The sequence below is a fragment of the Camelus ferus genome, chromosome 13 (genome assembly GCF_009834535.1).
Source record: "Camelus ferus isolate YT-003-E chromosome 13, BCGSAC_Cfer_1.0, whole genome shotgun sequence".
Lineage (NCBI taxonomy): Eukaryota > Metazoa > Chordata > Mammalia > Artiodactyla > Camelidae > Camelus > Camelus ferus.
Genome location: NC_045708.1, coordinates 1724236 through 1740809, shown reverse-complemented (window position 1 = coordinate 1740809; position 16574 = coordinate 1724236). Strand labels below are relative to the sequence as shown.

The 16574-nt window shown below is 58.9% G+C and overlaps 2 protein-coding genes across 5 annotated transcripts in view; one reads left to right on the top strand and one right to left on the bottom strand.

Annotated features, from left to right (window-relative positions):
- Nucleotides 1-16574, bottom strand: part of PRDM16 (PR/SET domain 16) — a 310820-nt gene that overhangs the window by 39196 nt on the left and 255050 nt on the right. For all 3 annotated transcript variants that reach the window (XM_032494990.1, XM_032494992.1, XM_032494991.1), the window contains exon 4: nucleotides 7542-7676. In XM_032494990.1, the coding sequence (XP_032350881.1) occupies nucleotides 7542-7676 (135 nt within the window). The remainder of the gene's footprint in view (nucleotides 1-7541; nucleotides 7677-16574) is intronic.
- LOC116668223 lies at nucleotides 10696-14086 on the top strand. 2 transcript variants are annotated; one of them, XM_032494993.1, is made up of 2 exons: nucleotides 10696-12120; nucleotides 13080-14086. In XM_032494993.1, exons 1-2 carry the CDS (start codon nucleotides 11556-11558, stop codon nucleotides 13562-13564), a joined length of 1050 nt encoding a protein of 349 aa, XP_032350884.1. In that variant the 5' UTR covers nucleotides 10696-11555; the 3' UTR covers nucleotides 13565-14086. The 2 variants fall into 2 exon arrangements, with proteins under 2 accessions (XP_032350884.1, XP_032350885.1); XM_032494994.1 differs by lacking the exon at nucleotides 10696-12120 and adding an exon at nucleotides 12492-12738.

Genomic DNA, 16574 nt, shown 5'->3' with positions numbered 1-16574 from the left:
GCGAGCATCCAGGAAGGGTTGAGTCCTAAGGATTTTCACAAGAGGGGAGACAGAAGCCTGTCCTCAGGGAGGAAGAAACCCTGGCCTCTAAGGCCCTTTCATTCCCAGGCTCAGTGCAGGAACCAACCGAGAAAGACCTGCTTTGTTTACAAGTCGGCATCTGCGTCTCCCAGGCTTGTTCCTGAAGGGCCGGCGTCCCCAGCACTGCTTAAACCTGTCCCGGTCAGGCCTTGGCTGGTGTGGCCTGGCACAGCAGAGCTGGAATTGTCTCTCTGGTTTCGCGATCTGAGAGCAGGCAGAGCCCCAGCACCAGCTGAGTTTACTAGCACAATAAATGTCTGCTCTAAACGGCTTTAAAAAGTAACAATGCCAAACAGACCCGGTCCCCGGTTAAGTCCCTGTTTTAGCATCTTGGTTCTTTCTGTAACGGCGATGACTTTACTGAACGTGGGCGGACGACACCCAGTAGGCCAGGGGCCTTGGGGTTCTGACTGTCCTGAGTGTGACCCGGCCTGTTTTCTCCCCCTTTACAATCTCTGGGCACAAAGAGTCGGCTCCTGGTAGGTGAACGGAACTCTGGGACAAATAAATGGCCACGTTCTCTACAAAAGACAGAGAAATTGCCTGAGAAAAGGTGGACTGAGCAGAGGCCACGTGCATGGAGAGCTAGCCGTTTCAGAAAATGAACGTCATTTCCCACCCCCCCCCAACAACATTCTTTAAGACAAAGAAATATTTCAAATTTATAATGGCTGTCAGTTTGGAACACTTTCCCCTTAAAGTTCCTTAAGTTTTGCTTTTAATACCAAGTCACTTCTCGAGGATAGATACTATTTTGGAGTATGAAGACTTAAGGTCTACACTGTTCACTCCTACTTAATCTTAGAATTTTAGAATTTAAATAGGTGAAAAAGTCCATCCCAACCTACACTGCACAGAAGGGACAGCATCGCAGACAACCAGCCGGTGCACTGAACGCAGGCCACAGCCGTGCTTTCTCCTCCCTGGAGCAAGTGATTTTCTCAAAAACGAGAAAGCGACCAGGCGAACTGGACAGCGCTCTCCACCCCCACCCCCCGCCCCTGCCTTCTGACCAATTTGAGAAACTTTAAAGGCGCATCTGAGTAAACCAGGTGGACTCGCTTTCATAGCGCTTATCTTAAAAAAAAAAACAACCCTCTCCATCCAGAATCTCAGAATTTTCTTGTGCTTTTGTGATTCTGTGAAGGCTTTCGGTGCGGTGTACCGGGGCTTTTCAAGAAAGAGAAGCCCACCGCGAGGGGAACTTGAATCGCTCTAAGATCTTGCTGAAAAGCAAATCTGCCCAGTGGCCAGCCTGCCCGTCTCCTGTCCTTCTGAGAGAGGGGGCTGGCCTGACGGTTATCCTTGGGCATTTTGGGGGGATCCCTGAAGTGGCTGGGTGACCTTGGAAGTGTCACGGCGTTTCTTCCCCACTTGCTGTCCCCAGATGTGGGCCATCTCTCCCTGGGAGGTTGGGGACCCGGGAGCCCTGAGGCTGGCTGCAGAGCTGAGCCTCCAGTGTTTAGAAAACAGCCTCGCGATGCTCTGAGATGGAGCAGGAAAGCAGAAGTTTGGAGCTGCCGAGGGCTCGGGCAGGACTTTGTTTCCCTCCGCCCTCGTCCCTGCCTTTACCGCGGGAGCCCTCCTCCGGTGCCAGGCCGCGTTTTCAGAGCTGAGCAGGGGCATGGGGGCAGCTGTCCAGTTCGGGTTCGGCACCACCTGCAGCTCCAGGGACAGGCAGACAATTCCTTCCTCTGGCCTAGCGAGGGGAGGCAGCTTGACATCCCTGGGACTGCCCGGGCTTCTCTCTCCCCACGTGTGGCAGAAGCCATCTGTGCCTAAATCTTTACTCTTTCTGCTCCGTGATCTGTCACCATCTCAGCAGCTCGATATAAGGAAATCTATTTACCTATTTTTCTCTTAGTTGTTCAGTACCTGGCTATTGCAGATATATTTATTATCTGTAAGTTATATTTACAGATGTACAAACACATAGTGTACAGTTTATACCTAGATTTAAAAAACATATATATATAAATTATGGGTCACAGTTAAATTGTCTACCTCATTCTTAAATGCCGCCTTCTAATAAAGTATTCCACTTAATTAAGAAGAAAAAAATATGAATTCTGCTGAGTGCTGATGGCCGGAATTGTGAGGGCACAGTCAAATTTACATCTTGTTCTTTGCCCAGAAGAGGGTCCGTTGGCTGCAAACAGTGAAATGCAACAATTTCTGGCTCCAGACGCATTTGCTGTGTTTTTCAAAGCCCTTTTGTAAATTGGTTAAGGAGCACTGAAATGAATTCCCCGTCCTTCTCATTTTCAAAGGGAAAATTACACCTAATTGACGGGAAGCTACCATTTCAACCGGGTAACCCATTGATGATTTATGATTTAAAAATTTGTGGAGGGTGAAAGCAGAGGAACAAGGGGCTGTCCGGCCTCAGGACAGAGCAGGGGGGTGGACGTCAGATGTCAGTCGTTGAAAATCCCAGCCCTGGCAGATCGCACGCCCTGACACAGGGGTGGGGGGTGTCCACCTTGGGGCAGAGGAAACGAAAGCAAAAGAAAACGCTGTGAGCTTTGGCCCGGGGACACCGGGTTCTCCTCAGAAACAGCGCTGGCGTGCGCTCGCCAGGGCACTGCCTGCCTGCCTGCCTATCAGCCGGCACATCTGCTAATGAAGCGCTCTGTTTCCCGCACTCTGCGGAGGGATTAGACTTTGCTTCCACTTTCGGGAGACCCGGCCCCTCTGCTCAGGCTGAGCCCCTCACTTGCCGCGGAATGTGCTGGACGTGGTGGATTTTCCCGGTGCCTGGCCAGCCCCGGGGGTGGGGGTGCAGCGTGGGCCTCGCCGGCCTCGCAGCCTGTCTGAGTGGCCGGGGAGGTCCGAGCCCCCGAGGCATGCCCCTGACATGTGTGTGTGACCCCGGCACCCGGTCACACCGTCGTCAGTCCCTCTGGCCACCTGACATCCCGCCACCAACATCCTAGCTCCACTGAGGGGACGTGCGAACGGGAGGAGCCGGGCCGTGCACGGGCCCTCCCTGCCTTTGCTTCCTCCGGTGGGCACTTTGCATCCCAGTTCCGGTTTCCTTTCTTGACATTAAAACAAACCCAAGAACAGACCCCATCTGTGTCTTCTGAAACATCGCAAAGCAACTTGCTTGCTCATAATTGTGGTAGGAAGAACCACCCGGGATTGTCTGAGTATCTTGAATTTTCCAAAACAAGAAGTGGGACTAGAGGATGGTGGGGGCGGGGAGGGGGCTCTCCTCCTAGAGCGAACCCAGGCTCCGCGGGCTCTGCCTTGGCTTCAGGCTAAGCTGGGAAGGTAAGTCAGCTCACCCAGGCTCTGCTGCTGTGGTCCGAGCTCGCCCCCAAGCCCCCCACAGTTGTCTGCTGCGGGCGCTGTTCCCAGCAGCCGGGCGCCCTGAAGCTGGTGCTGCCTGAGGACCCTCTGTGGGCTGTGCGCAGTAGCAGACCGCCGGTTACCCTTTAGGTGACAGGTCGCGTGCAGGAGACAGTTCCTGGCCCCCGTGGCCTTCGCTGCCCGGGGCTCCCCCAGCCAGAGTTGCACACGGGAGGTTGAAGCTGGTGCCCAAGGATCAAGGCAGGGTGCCTGGCCGGTCATCTCTCCCCACGGTCCCCTGGGACAGGGACTGCTCAGAGCCACAGGGCTCCTGGTGGGGTATGTCCAGAGGGGCAGAGATGAGGACCTGGAGGCGAGGCTGTGAGCACTGCCCTGCAGCCCTGCGGCCGTGGGGGGACACAGAGCATGAAGACAGCCCAGTTCACACAGACTCCTGGCAGGGAGGGGTGTCGGGGCCTCCCTGACTGCATCTCCTGTGGCCTGGGGGCGGCACCTTGGAGGACTTCTCTGGGGAACCTTCTGGATACTTGCTGAGTTCTTTCCAGGTTCCCTTTTCTCATGTCCACCTTCTCCCGCCTGGAGACACTGCGTCGGATCACACGAGCCTTCATCTGCACCGAGGCTGGGGTCCAAGGGCGCGCCGGCCGGGTGAGGCTGGGTTGGGGGCACATGGTCACTGGTGTATTTCTTTCTTTCTTTTTATTTTGGAGAAGGCGCTGGGGAGTGAAGCCCCATGGTCTGAGTAGGCTCTAGGGAGAACGAGGCCCGGCCAGAGAGAAGCAGCTGGACCCAGAGTCTGGGCTCCTTGAGGCCCCACGACGCAGCCAGAGAGCCGCCCGCTGCTCAGAACCACACGGGGCATGAGGCTGTGCCTGCTCCCACAGCCCAGCCACCAGCAAAGGTCCTGATGGGCTGAGGGGACCAGACTCCCCCGACCTCAACCTGCCACCCTGTGGTGGTCTCTCCGGAGGACCTGGGGCCATCCAGGAGGCCAGGGCCCCTGTCGGCCTGCCCAGAGCTGCCTCATCCCCTCTGGGAGCTGTGGCTTCTGGAACATTCCCATTATGAGACTGTCTGGCCCCGTCTCCTTTGTCCTCTGGAAACTGGGGCTCAGGTTGTGCGTCATGAACCTCAAGTTAGTGCTTTTCTGATTAAAGTGACATCCCTGCCAAATACCACCTGCTGAACCCTGGTTGCTGCATCGCAGATCTTCAGCTCGGGTTCCTTCCCTCCCGTGTGTGCTGTGCCGGGAAGTGGGGGGGGTGTGTGCGTGTGTGCGCGTGTGTGCGTGCGTGGTGGGGAGGATTCCCTAAGAGCCAGGAAATCCTGGTAGAAACTCTTGGGATTATGGAAATCTGAGAAACCCCATTAATATCATGTAATGTTTCCTTCTCAAAGAGAAGCCTGTCTTCAAAAATCTTTGTTTTATTATTAATATTTCAGGGAAGGCTTTATTCCAGCTCCAGGCAGGGTCAAGTCGGTTGCTTTGCAGCAAGCTAAAGGCTTTCTGCTGGGGCCGCATGGCCATCTGAGAGAGGGAGTCAGGTTTTGAGAGGCTATCTAAAATTTGGTGGTTCTAAATCTATTCTATCCCTTTCAAAAAGGCGTTTCTGAAATTCACGTCATCCAAACCAAAAAATATTGAAAATCTCCATGTCTCTAAGAGCAGTTTTCCTCTTATTATGAGAGTTTAAAATTGTCTGTATTCTTTCGCCAAGGAAAATACGTCCCACAAGCTGCCCATTTTCCTCTGAGATCTGAAATGCAGGCACCTCCTCACGCCTCCTGACCCCTGCCTTCCTGGGTGCTTGGGGGCCCCTGCAACGCAGCGGAGTTTGGAGACGGGGAGCTGGCGGGAACCTCAGTTGCCCGGTAACAGCAGGAATCACCCGCCGAGGTCCCACGAGGGGGCATGGGCCGGCCACTCCTCTCTCCCTCGAGGATGGAGGGTCTGAAGTGCCCCGGGGGAGGAGTCTCGCTGCTGTGGGCTATTTCATTGCTGCTTTTGCTTAAATTTGCACCCAAGTCCTCTCTGAGTTTGTGAACTAAAATGGGGACAATGAACCCCCCATTTTTAGGCTGGGTTGGAGAGAAAGTGAGGTGAGGATGAAATCTTGATCCCCCGTGGGCTTACATACTAGAACCAGGTCTGTTTCTGACTGTGGGGCGGAGCCTTGGAAGGGGTGAGCACTGGGGGATAAAAGCGGGGTCCAATGAACGGGAACCCCTGAGCTAAGGATTGTTATTCCATCCCGGAAGAAAGTCTTTCCATCTGTGGGTCCTGACCATGGGACGAGTTTGCTGCGAAGCCGTTCATTCCATTTGGACCCTGCGTGGGGCTGGCATAAAAGCTAACCTAAGGGGGAGGGTGTAGCTCGAGTGGCGGGGCGCGTGCTTAACCTGCATGAGGTCCCGGGCTCAACCCCCAGTACCTCCTCTGAGAGTAAGTAAGTAAGTAAACCAGATTACCTTCCCCCACCAAAAAAAAAAAAGCTAACCTGAAATATTAATAATAAGACGAGGATGTTTGAAGACCAGTCTCTGAGAAGATGATGTATCTGTTCGCTTTTTCAATAGCTTGCCATGTGAAGAGACCTTCACTGCTTATGTTTGGTTCGAATACTCTAACAAATGTTTATTTTTTAAATAAAAAAATCTAGATCCTTCATTATTTCATTCTGGCGTGGTCCTGGTTCCAGCCTCGTGGTGTTTTTGTCACTGCCCCTGGGCTTCCGAACACATGACCAAGGATGCCTGCTCTCCACAAAGAAAGGGCAGTGGAAGGACCATCTTTCCATGTGCCTGAAACCTAATTCTCCTTCACTTCCATCTCGAAGAAAGAAAAGGGTTTTTTGAAAAGTCCTGTTCTAATTTTTATGATTATCTTTTGCTTTATTTCTGCAATTTTAAAAAGTCCTTATTTTCAAAATGTTGCGTTCCAAGTAAAAGCTATAGACGTCTTGCTGGCAGCGGTGGATTCGAGGTTCACTAGACTGTGTCCGGGGCGGGTGGGGGTGCTGGGTCCCGGCTGAGCCCCTCGGCTGAGCAGGTGCGGGGACCCCGCTGCTCTCGCGGGTCCTGGGGCCTCTGGGGTGTGCCCGCTCTTCAAGCAAAACCATTTCTCTAAAGTTAAGAGCCTCAAACGGCTTTTAGAGGTTTGCCCAGATGACACGAGGCTGCACCTTTTGATGTGTGGTCTCCACAAACGTTTCTTAAAGCTGTGGAACCCTTTTTGCAGATGAAATCTTGTGAGTAACCCGAAGATAGAGACGGAAGCAGGCGGCTTTGATGGAAGGGGCTGGCTCCAAGCATCTCTGCTTCTCTGGGGACACAGTGAAGGCGTGACCAGGGGGCCTGGCTCTGAGCAGAGCATCTGGATGCCACTTGCAAACTTGTAATTAAAGACACGGCACTCCCTTCGTGGTGGAAAGAACTCCCAGTGGCATCTTGTATCCTGGTCAGCTCCTGAGACTGGACGCCTGCAACCCTGGGCCGACACAGACGCAGCAGAGCAAACGAGGGTCCAGTGTGCTGAGCGGGGTCTTCAGCCTCCAGGGGGCTGACAGCAGAACAAAGTGTCCCTTGGCCCAGGTGGGGCCTGAGCTGGAGTCAGGACCACCCAGCTCAGGTCCTGGCTCCCACAGGACCAGGATTCTGTGCCAGATCGAGTCCAGTCCTTCTGCTGGCTGGCTGGGCTGCTGCAGTGGTCCCCAGGGCTTGGGGCAGCGGGGCCTCGCCCTGACCTTCCAGACGGCCAGCACGGCCCCTCCCGCGCAGCTTGGTGAAACAGCGGTGCAGACACGCTTTTCAAGCAGACGCGTCTGGTTCTCCACTCCTCCCGGGCTGGCGGGAACGGGGCCCTGCCGTTTCAGAGCCTGCCTGCTCCAGCCGCGTTTCTTCACGTAAACCACCAGCTTTCAGCTCCCGAGCCCCGCCAGCCCCGGGCGAGGCCACCGAACGAAGGCTCCAATGGAGGTTCACGGGGTGTCCCTGAGCCCCCAGAAGCAGCGCTGGCCGAGCACCACACAGCCCCCCGCGGACGGGCTTGGCAGAGGAGCGGCCAAGCTGTCACCTCGTGCCCCTGCTCCCATCCGACCTGGTGCCAAGGCGCCGAGGACGGGGCCGCGTACGAGCCCCGGGCCTACCTGCTCGTTGATCTGACACATGGTGAGGTTCTGGTCGTCGCAGGAGCAGGCCACGCGGATGTACTTGAGCCAGCTGCCGGCCCCGGCCTGGTTAGCTTCCACGCAGAACTTCCCGCTGCCCAGGTCTTCAGAGATCTGCCCGGCAAGAAAGAACACCAAGCAAGGTGAGAGGCATCCTGTGTGCCTCCGCTGCCGCACCCCGCCTCTGCCCAACCAGGGAGCTGGGGCTCGGAGTAGGAGGGCGGGTCGGCACCGGACCTCAGCCAACCCTCCGGGCGTCTGCGAGGCCCTTGGTCCCCCGGCCCCCCGTGCCCAGGAGCCTCCGACGATGCGGAGGCAGGAGGGCGGCCCTGTCTTTTCTCACCGAGCAGATCACTGCCCTGGCCCGGTCATAAAAGTGCCACCAGTGCTGTGAAAACTCCCCAGCGAGCAGCCCCACGGGGGAGGAAGCAGAGGCCACGGTGTCCGAGAGCAGAGCCCTCTGTGGGAGCGGTGGGCGTGGGCTGGAGACTGACGGTCCTGAAGGTGAAGATGTGGCTGGGGTGGGGCGGCCCGTGCATCTGGGGGTGTGTGTGCCTGTGTGTGCGCCGGTGTGCCTGTGTGTGCTCACAGTGGTGTGCACGTCACCCTGCAAGCGGGAAAGCCACTTTGTTTTCTTCGAAGTGGAAGCTTCCCTTTGCCGCCGGGGGCCTGCAGATGCCTGGCCTCGCAGCCCAACTGCGTCAGGACCTGAGCTGTCACTGCTGCTTTCTGAACGCGCTTCCCACGGGCTGGGAGCGTCTCAGGCGTGCACACCTCTGACTGGATCGTTTACCAGAAGACCTGACTGCTGTCCCCTGCTGACAGAGGGGCTCCCCAAGCCGGCCGGGCCCTGAGGGAGAGGCTGCAGGCAGCGCCTGGCTCAGGGTCCAGGATCCAGAGCCGTGGAGGCCAGCAGCGTCTCGGGCCAGCGTGCTGGGCAGCTCAGCCCTGGCGCCAAGTGGGCGGGGGGCTGAGGCCTGGGAGTACAAAGTAGGTGTCCTGATGGGCCCGGGGGTCCAGGTGGGCAGGTGTGCCCAGGTGAGCCATAGTGTCCTGGAGGGCAGGTATGTCTAGGCGTGCAAGTGTGTCCAGCTTGGCAGGTGTATCCCAGTGGGCAGGGGGCCCAGGTGGGAGGGCTGGTGGGAGCAGGGTGTCAGGAGGGACCAGGGAAATCTGGGCAGGGGTTGTGACCTGTCCTACCACTGAACAGAGGTGGCCGACTCCAGGTGCCACGGCCCCTGCCCTCTGGAGGATCTCCCAAGTGCGCCTGATGAACAGTAAGGGCCTGGGAAGGGAAGGCGGCTGCCCCACGAGGCTGGGAGAAGCCCACTTCTGGCCAGAGAATCAGGATGCTTTGTGAACAGTCCTGGTGCCTCCCAAACGTCTGGGGACACTTTCTAAATGGCTGAGGGTTCCGCCCGGCCTGCAAGTCAGCAAGGAAATGGAGGTTTGGGGCAGCACCTGGTTTGTGGTGGGAGACACAGAGTCTGCCTCTCTTCTTTCTGGCATCCACGCCCCGTGGCCACTCTGGGTGGGTGCTCCAGAGCCAGCCTGGACGGGGCTGCGACCAGAAGGCCTCAGTCCTGGGGGTTCTTCACTTTGGGGGACTTTAACCACATGGGCCTAATTCTGGAAGAAAGAAGAGACCAGAGGGCCTGGGACAGACTCCCAGTCCTCAGCTGCCTCAGGTGCCAGAGGGTGAAGGGGACACGGCCCGGTCTTGCCACACCAGGAGGCCACTGTGGGGGGAGCGCAGGCCCCCATGGGAGAGGCCCCTCCAGGCAATAACGTCTCTCATCAGCCCCTCCTCTCACCTCCCACCCCAACTGCAGGAAACCCACAAAAAAGGCCCACCAAGCAAAGCTGCGGTCAGTGGCACCTCTGCTCGGTGAGGCACCCTGCCTTCCTCCATCACAGGGAGGAAGAGGGGCTGCTGGCCAAGGCCAGGGACCCCGACCCCCCACTTGTGGGGGCCCCAGCTCCCTGTGCCCCCCAGCGTCTTTGCAGGTGGTGCGGCTGTGGTGGGGGCTGGCAGTCTCTCTGACTCTGTCGTCTCTGTCTCTGTTTGCACGTGTCTCCCAGCCCCTGGTCCAGTCTGGTCCAGTCTGGGACTAGTGGAGACCGTAAGTGATGCTGTGAGCTGCCACAGTCAGCACGTGGGGGCCCCGCTTCCCCTGTCGCCCCAGGGAGCGTGCTTGGCCCTTAGGTCCTTAAAGAACCCGTCCTGGGGCAGCGGGGGAGGCGCGCCAGGGAAAGTGCAGGAGGCCAGGGGCAGTGACGGCCTGGTGCCTCTCGGTCCTGGAAGATTCCAGGCTCATCCCGCTTGAACCCTCCCCTGATGTCTGCAGGCAAGTCCACACTGCTGTTTGCACACCTACGGGCACACCGGGTCCCCTGCGGCCCCCCCCAGACAGGCCTGGTCGGTGGTCCATCCTGCTGCATGGCTGGGAGTAACTTTGGCATGGACAGACCCTCCCCCCTAAATGTGCCCTCTTGGCCCTCCCGGGACAGGTCTCTGTCCTCCACAGGATGCCCTGCAGGTGTTTGGACACGGCCCACTTTCTTCTCGCCCTGCCCTGGACCGCGGCCAACATCTTCAGGCCTCTCAAGCACGAGTGAACGTGGACACGGCCGGTTGCTCATCCACATGGGACACTGAGCTGGGGCTTCCAGACTGTCCCCATCCCTCTTGGGGTGCAGGGCCTGGGGCTCAGAGGAAACAAGTCCTGCAGGACCCCCTGCCCAGCTCCCGGTGTGCGCCTTCTCCTGGAGAGTGTCCCTCCTCCTCAACCCAGAGGACCCGGCCCCCCGGCCCCTGGCCGTTTGGACCATCACAGGGTAGCTGTTACTTCCTGGTGGCCCCCAAGGGTTGGGGTAATCCCTCCTCCCTCACAGGCCCCCTGACCTGCTTTCTGGGGAGATGCAGGAGCCTCCATGACCTCCTTCCTTCCACAGGGACTAAAACTCTGCCTCTGAGAGGGATTAAGCGAACTTCCTCCCTCCAAGGACGGCCCAAGGGGCCCCGGCCTTGGGGCCCTGGACCAGTGAAGAAGGGCCAGGTGGGCAGCGGGGACCTCACCCCGGTGCCAGGACCACGTCTCTCTCTTGTCTCCACGTGGAGAGCCCAGCCCTGTGGGGCGCCCCTGGGTGCATCTGGATGACGGAGCAGGAGACGCAGGAGCCCAGAGGGAGCCCTGGAAGCTGCCGCCCTTCTGCTTCAGGCCAGGGAGGCGCTCCCAGGAGCGGCCTGAGCCCATGCCTCGGTGGGCAGGGTGCCGCAGGCCTGGCTTCTTGTCTGGGGCGGGGGTGGGCTGTGCCGTTTCTGACTCCAGAAGGGGAGACACGGGCTACAGCATTGGTCTCCGCCTGGTGCTCTTTCTAGGATCTCCGTGGTGGCCACGCTGGGGCCTCTGGGGTGCTCACACCGGGAGCCGCGTGGGCTCAGGTCTCTCTCTGCTCCAGCCCTGCCTCTTACACATCACTGCAGGCCTCCAGGCAGGGGCTGTTCTTGCTCATGTTACAGGACAGGAGACGGAGGAGCAGGGCCGCTCCGAGCCCAGGCACCCCGCACGCAGTCTGGAGCCAGGTCAAGGACCTGCTCCGAGAACCGCAGAGTCGGCGTGCTCCGGAATCCAGAACGTGGGCCCGGGCAGCCCCAGGCCCCTCTCCTGCCTCTTTTGGGATGAGGCTCTCCAGGGCCCATGAGGACAGGTCAGGACCCTGCCCGGGTGCAGGATGGATGAATGCATGAGCCCAGGAGGGATGGCGAGGGAAGGAGCTGGCCCTGCTCCCTGCGTCTCCTAGGGCGGCTGTAGCAGGTAGTGGCCTGGAGGCTGCTGTGGCCTCGGGGCTGGGCCTCTCTGCAGATTTGAAGTCCACCTCCCTCAGCCCTCCACCTGATCACACGCCAAAGCCTGGCTCGGGGCTGTCTGGGGCTGAGCCTCGGGGGTCCCAGAGCCTTCAAAGGAAGCTGCCCTCCTGCCCCCTCTCCCCATGTGGCCGCCCAGGCCCCCCCACCCCACCCCAGCTCATAAGTCACCCCCACCAGCAGTGCCGAGGGATGGAAGAATTCTCTTAGCCTCGACAATTTCTTCTGCACATCATTTGAAGTTTGCGGGCTCCCGGCCGGGCTGTCCTCTCGCGTTTAGTGGGCCCGGCCCGCCCCGGCCCGTCCGGGGTGCGCGCACGGCCAGCAATGGCGGCGCACCTGTCGCTAGTGGGTTCCGAGCCCGCAGGAAGGAGCCGGCCCGGGATCTGCCCCGCTGGCCCTGCGTCCTGTGGCTGCGACTTGGCTCTGTGGAAGCCGGGGATGGGGGAGGGGCCCGTCCTTCCCACCCTGACCCCTTGTTTAATCACCCACGAGCTGTTCAGAGCCGCCAGCCAGCCACCAAGCTGTGCGGGGCTCTCCTGCCCGCCGGCACCCGCACGCACGCACACGTCGTGGTTACGATTTACGCGTCCACAAGTAGCTGGAACAGAAAGCCCATTCTTGTGATGGAAGGAGGTGGGGGAAAGGCATTCTGGAAACACCTCTGCCGGGTGCGGCCCCGGAGCCTGGGTGAGCTCGTAAATCCTCCGTCCTGACTCTCATTACGGGGCTCGGTGCTGAGATGACCGAGCACTAACGAGAAATGTGGCCGGCGGGACGGGGTTGCACGGCTGCCCAGCAGACAGGAGGTCTGGCAGACGGGTTACGGGTTACCGGCCTGGGGCCCTACTGCTCGGGCTGAGAGGAAGGTGGGGGAGGGGAGGGGAGGAGGGGAGGGAGGGAGGGAGCTCCTTCGAGGAAGAGCAGGTAACTCATGGAAGCTGTTCCTCCAAGATGGAGGCCAGCGGTCTCTGAAGCTCGCGAGGGCAGAGAGGACCGAGAGAACCAGTATCTCCTGGGGCTTGTGCCTGGGAGGAGCTGCTTGGGGCTCCTGGACAGCCCTGTTGACCATGGTCTCCTGGGGACATTTCCAGGGCAGTTGTGTGTGTATCGTGGGGGACAAAGACCAGGGTCCCTCCGTCTCAGAGACCCAAGAACACGGCCCAGGATGGGGATTCTGCAAAGGAAGCGGGTGCCTGACAGTGGAGACTGACGGCATCCCTGCCCGGGGCCGCGCCTGGGGGATTGTCTCCTGTGAGCGACGGGTGGAGCCTCTCGGCTTAGAGCCAGACCCAGAAACCACACTCTGTGAGTTTTGGGGCCACAGAAGCCTTCAAAGCTCAGACCAGAAATCACTCACACATCCAAGTGCTGTGCAACCCCCCCCCCCCGGGTTCTCAGACCCCCTCTCCCGATTGCTCAGACACCCAGGTGCCACTGCGCCTCCGGGGTTCACAGACCATGTCCCACAAAACACCCAGATGCTCAGTGCTGCTCTGGCCCTGGGGGCCCAGCCTGGGGCCCAGGAGGCAGAGCTCTGCTCTCTGCAGCTGGGCTCTCCTCATAGCTCCCCACCTCTTCTTTGGTCCCTCCTCCCCTTCCATCCAACTCTTATTTCATGTCTCCCTTTTTCTCCTTTTCCTCCTCAGGCCGGGGCTGCATACGGGGTAACTCTCCCAGCAGTGTCCGTGCAGAAAACCAGAGGGCAAGACGGTGGCCAAGCAGAGGGGACGTGTCAGTCTACACAGCGCGTTGCCCAGGCCTGGAGTGGGGCTGGCTCGCCCGATCTCGCCAGCGACGCACAGGGGACAAGAACAGAAGCTGTGGGAGCACGGCCACGCGGGCTGCGCTGAGGGTCACTGGCCCTTGGCGTGGCCTGCGCACTGCCCGGCTCCAGACCGGGGGCAGGTGCTGGGGTTCAGCTTTCTCCCGCGTCTCGCCCATCACAGCAAGTGTGCAGGTTGTCTCATTGGTGGTGGGTGGTAGCCCTGGCCCACCAGGAGTAAACGGGCAGCTGTACCCCAGAAACGGGCACATTGTGACCGACGGTACTTCAGTTAAAAAAAAGAAGGGAAAGAAAGAATCAGGCAAACTGGTGACTGAAACTAGTGCCCTCAGGCCTGCAGGGAAGTAAGTGAGGGACTCGCTCAGACACAGAAGCCCCTTGGGGTGACCAACGAAGGGGCCCTTGAAACCTCAGGACCAGCAGGGAGGACGTGCCTGCAGGTGGCCTGCAGGGTAGGCGAGGAGTCTCGCAAAGGGGTCAGCTCCTTGTCACTGCGGGGACTCAAGGAGGCCTCGGTGGCCAGCCCTCTAGGCTGCTCCAAAGGGAGGCTTGACTCTCTCACCGCAGGAACCTTTCCAGCCTTGACATTACAAATTTTCAACGTGACAACATGGGGGTTGTCTGGGCTCCTGCATCAGTTTCCCCTTGAGGTGGGAAGCCCCATGAAAAGACTGGCAGGACCCCCAGGCGGGGACACTACTTTCCTGCCAGCGCCATCCGGTTCCCTGGCCCGGTGGCATTATCTTGCTTTTTGTAAAATGGCTTGTTTCTAGGAAAGTGGAATTACCCCTAAGATTCTATAAGTTCCCAAAGCTCACTCCTGATTGGTCCATTTCTAACACCTCATTTACACAAAGCTCACTCCTGATTGGTCAATTTCTAACACCGACTCTGCATATGATGTTGCAAAATGTTGCAAAATCTTGACTGGTAGCTTATAAAAGCCTGTGTAAACCTACAGACAGGGTCCAGAGCCTGGAGAGTTAACGCCTCTGGGCCCGCTGGTGTAATAAACCTGAGTTCTCCAATCCGATTGCTCCTTGGTTCTCGCCCGGATCCAGGTTGCTGTCACACTGAGCTGTAGCACTGAGCTGTAACACAATTTGCTGCAAGACCCTGTGGACCTAGAAAGCCTCTTTCCTGCCTCCCGGCCGCTTGGAGGCCAGTGGCCCCAGGCAGGTACGGTGCACTCTAAGGAACACTTGGTTTGCCCTCGGTAGCTCCTTGGAGAGGTCCAGAATGGAGCCCCATGCCCACAGCTCCGCTGGGCTCCGAGACTGCCCAGGGTGCACGCGCTGTGGGGACGTGTCTGTGGCCACTGATGGCTGCAGGCATCTGCTGCTTCCCTGGCCATCTGCACCTGCTCACCTGCTCTCAGACATGCGCCGGCTCGGGTGTGGGTGGGCAGCACAGGGCGACGGGGGAGCTGGTCAGAAGCAGGGACCCTTTCTGGGTCTTCCGGGCGGGTAAGAGGCTCCCGGCTGGTTGGAACTCTTCAGTGAGCTGCCCGGGCCCCCCGAGGGACAAGCCAGCCCTGGCAGTGAGGAGGGGGGGCCTCAGCAAACAGGCCCCCTCCGGGGCGTCTCCCTTCAAGGATCCCTTTGCCTACCTGGGTGTGGGGCTCTCTCTTCACGCTCTGGAAGCTTTTGGGGTGTCCCCAAAGAAAAAGCCCCCAGTCACTGCAGGGAGCCCTGGGTCAGCCTCAGCCCCCCACAGGAGGGGGTCCTCCTTGCCGACTCAGGCCAGTGGCTCAGCCACGGGCTGATGGGCTGGAATCCTGGGCCCTTCCCCAGTGGGGCAGCTGGTGTCCCAAGGGCAGCTCCCTGTCAGATGGGTTCCTGTAGAAGCCAATAATCCAGGTGAAATCTGGGTGTAAATTCTCTGCCCTGCTCTGTCCCCCTGCCCTGACCCCATGGTCCAAGGACCCTCAAATGTCTTGTAGGGGCCCACGTGCAACTGTCCTGACAAACCAGCATGGAAGGCCTAGCCTTGCCCTGCTCCAGCCTCATGGGGGCTCTACTCCTCTTGGGGTGGAAACACCCACAGGTCACCCAGCTGCTGCCGCGGGGTCTGGGGGCTGATCAGAAGGTCCGATGCCCCGGGAAGGGCAGGGTCGTGAGAAGCCACCCACATGTCAGCACTGGGACTGTTTGAACAGGTAAAGGCTTTCAGTGCAGAGAAGCCCCCAAATCTTGGCCGGCTTGTAAAGTACCCCCCCCCCCAAGCTTGTAAGTTCCACTCCCGCCCCCACCCTGGCCCCTGCCGCGGCTGCAGGCCTGCCCTGCTCCCTGGGCTGTCGTGGTTAGATCGCTAACAACCCAAACACTTCTTCAAACGCTGATCTGATTTGAAGTTGGGTCTGGAGCAGAAGTCTCTGAGCCTAAATTCTGCACACGACCGCAGACTCAGCTGTGACATTCTGAAGTGAGACACTGTGTTTGTTTCTTGATCATTAAAAAGATTGGAGGGGACAAAAAGCCCAAACACTCAAAACCAAAGGCTTGTGGCAGCGTCCTTGCCCGGGGCGCGGCGGGAGCCCGGGGGCTGCCCACAGGAAGCGGTTCCTCCGCTGAGCTGATGCGAGGCCCCCAGAAGGTGTCACATTCATAACCTTTTTCTGGTCATGTAAGTGGTGACAAACTGCACAGCTGGTGAACGGGGCTCCCCCCGCCTGCCCCCAGCAGGTGCAGGAGGAATTCCCACAATGGCTAAGCTGCTGCAAATTGGGGGATGGGGGCTTCCAAAAATAGCACGCACACTCCTTGGGGCCCTGCGGGGAGCTGCCTGGTCTTTCTCTCTGCTGGACAAAAACCCCAAGTGTGGGAGCCAAACGCGCAGCCAAGGAACCCACCAAGGATGCCTGAGACCCCCTCACCCTGCTCTCTGCTCCTTGGCAGGGATTCTTCCCCCCTAGCCCACAGCCTCAGCCCAGGGCCGCGTTACCCTCAGACCCTCTGCACCTGAGAGTCCAGATGCATCGCTCAGTGGATGGTAGATGGATGGATGGATCAGTGGATGAGTGGAAGGATGGATGAATGGAAGGATGGATAGATGATGGATGGATAGATGGATGGGAGGATGGATGGATGATGGATAGACGGATGGGAGGATGGATGGATGATGGATGGATGGATGATGGATGGATAGATGGATGGGAGGATGAATGGATGATGGATGGATGATGGATGGATGGATAGATGAGGCACAGGATTCCCTCAATCTACGCAGATACTTCTGGCTTTCTCCGGCTCCCAAGGTGAGATATAACGGGACATTCTGCCAACAGTTGTAAAGGTGGCAGAATACAGGGACCCCTCTCCCAGGAGGACTGCCCTGATCCCACACAGTGGGTTGGGCC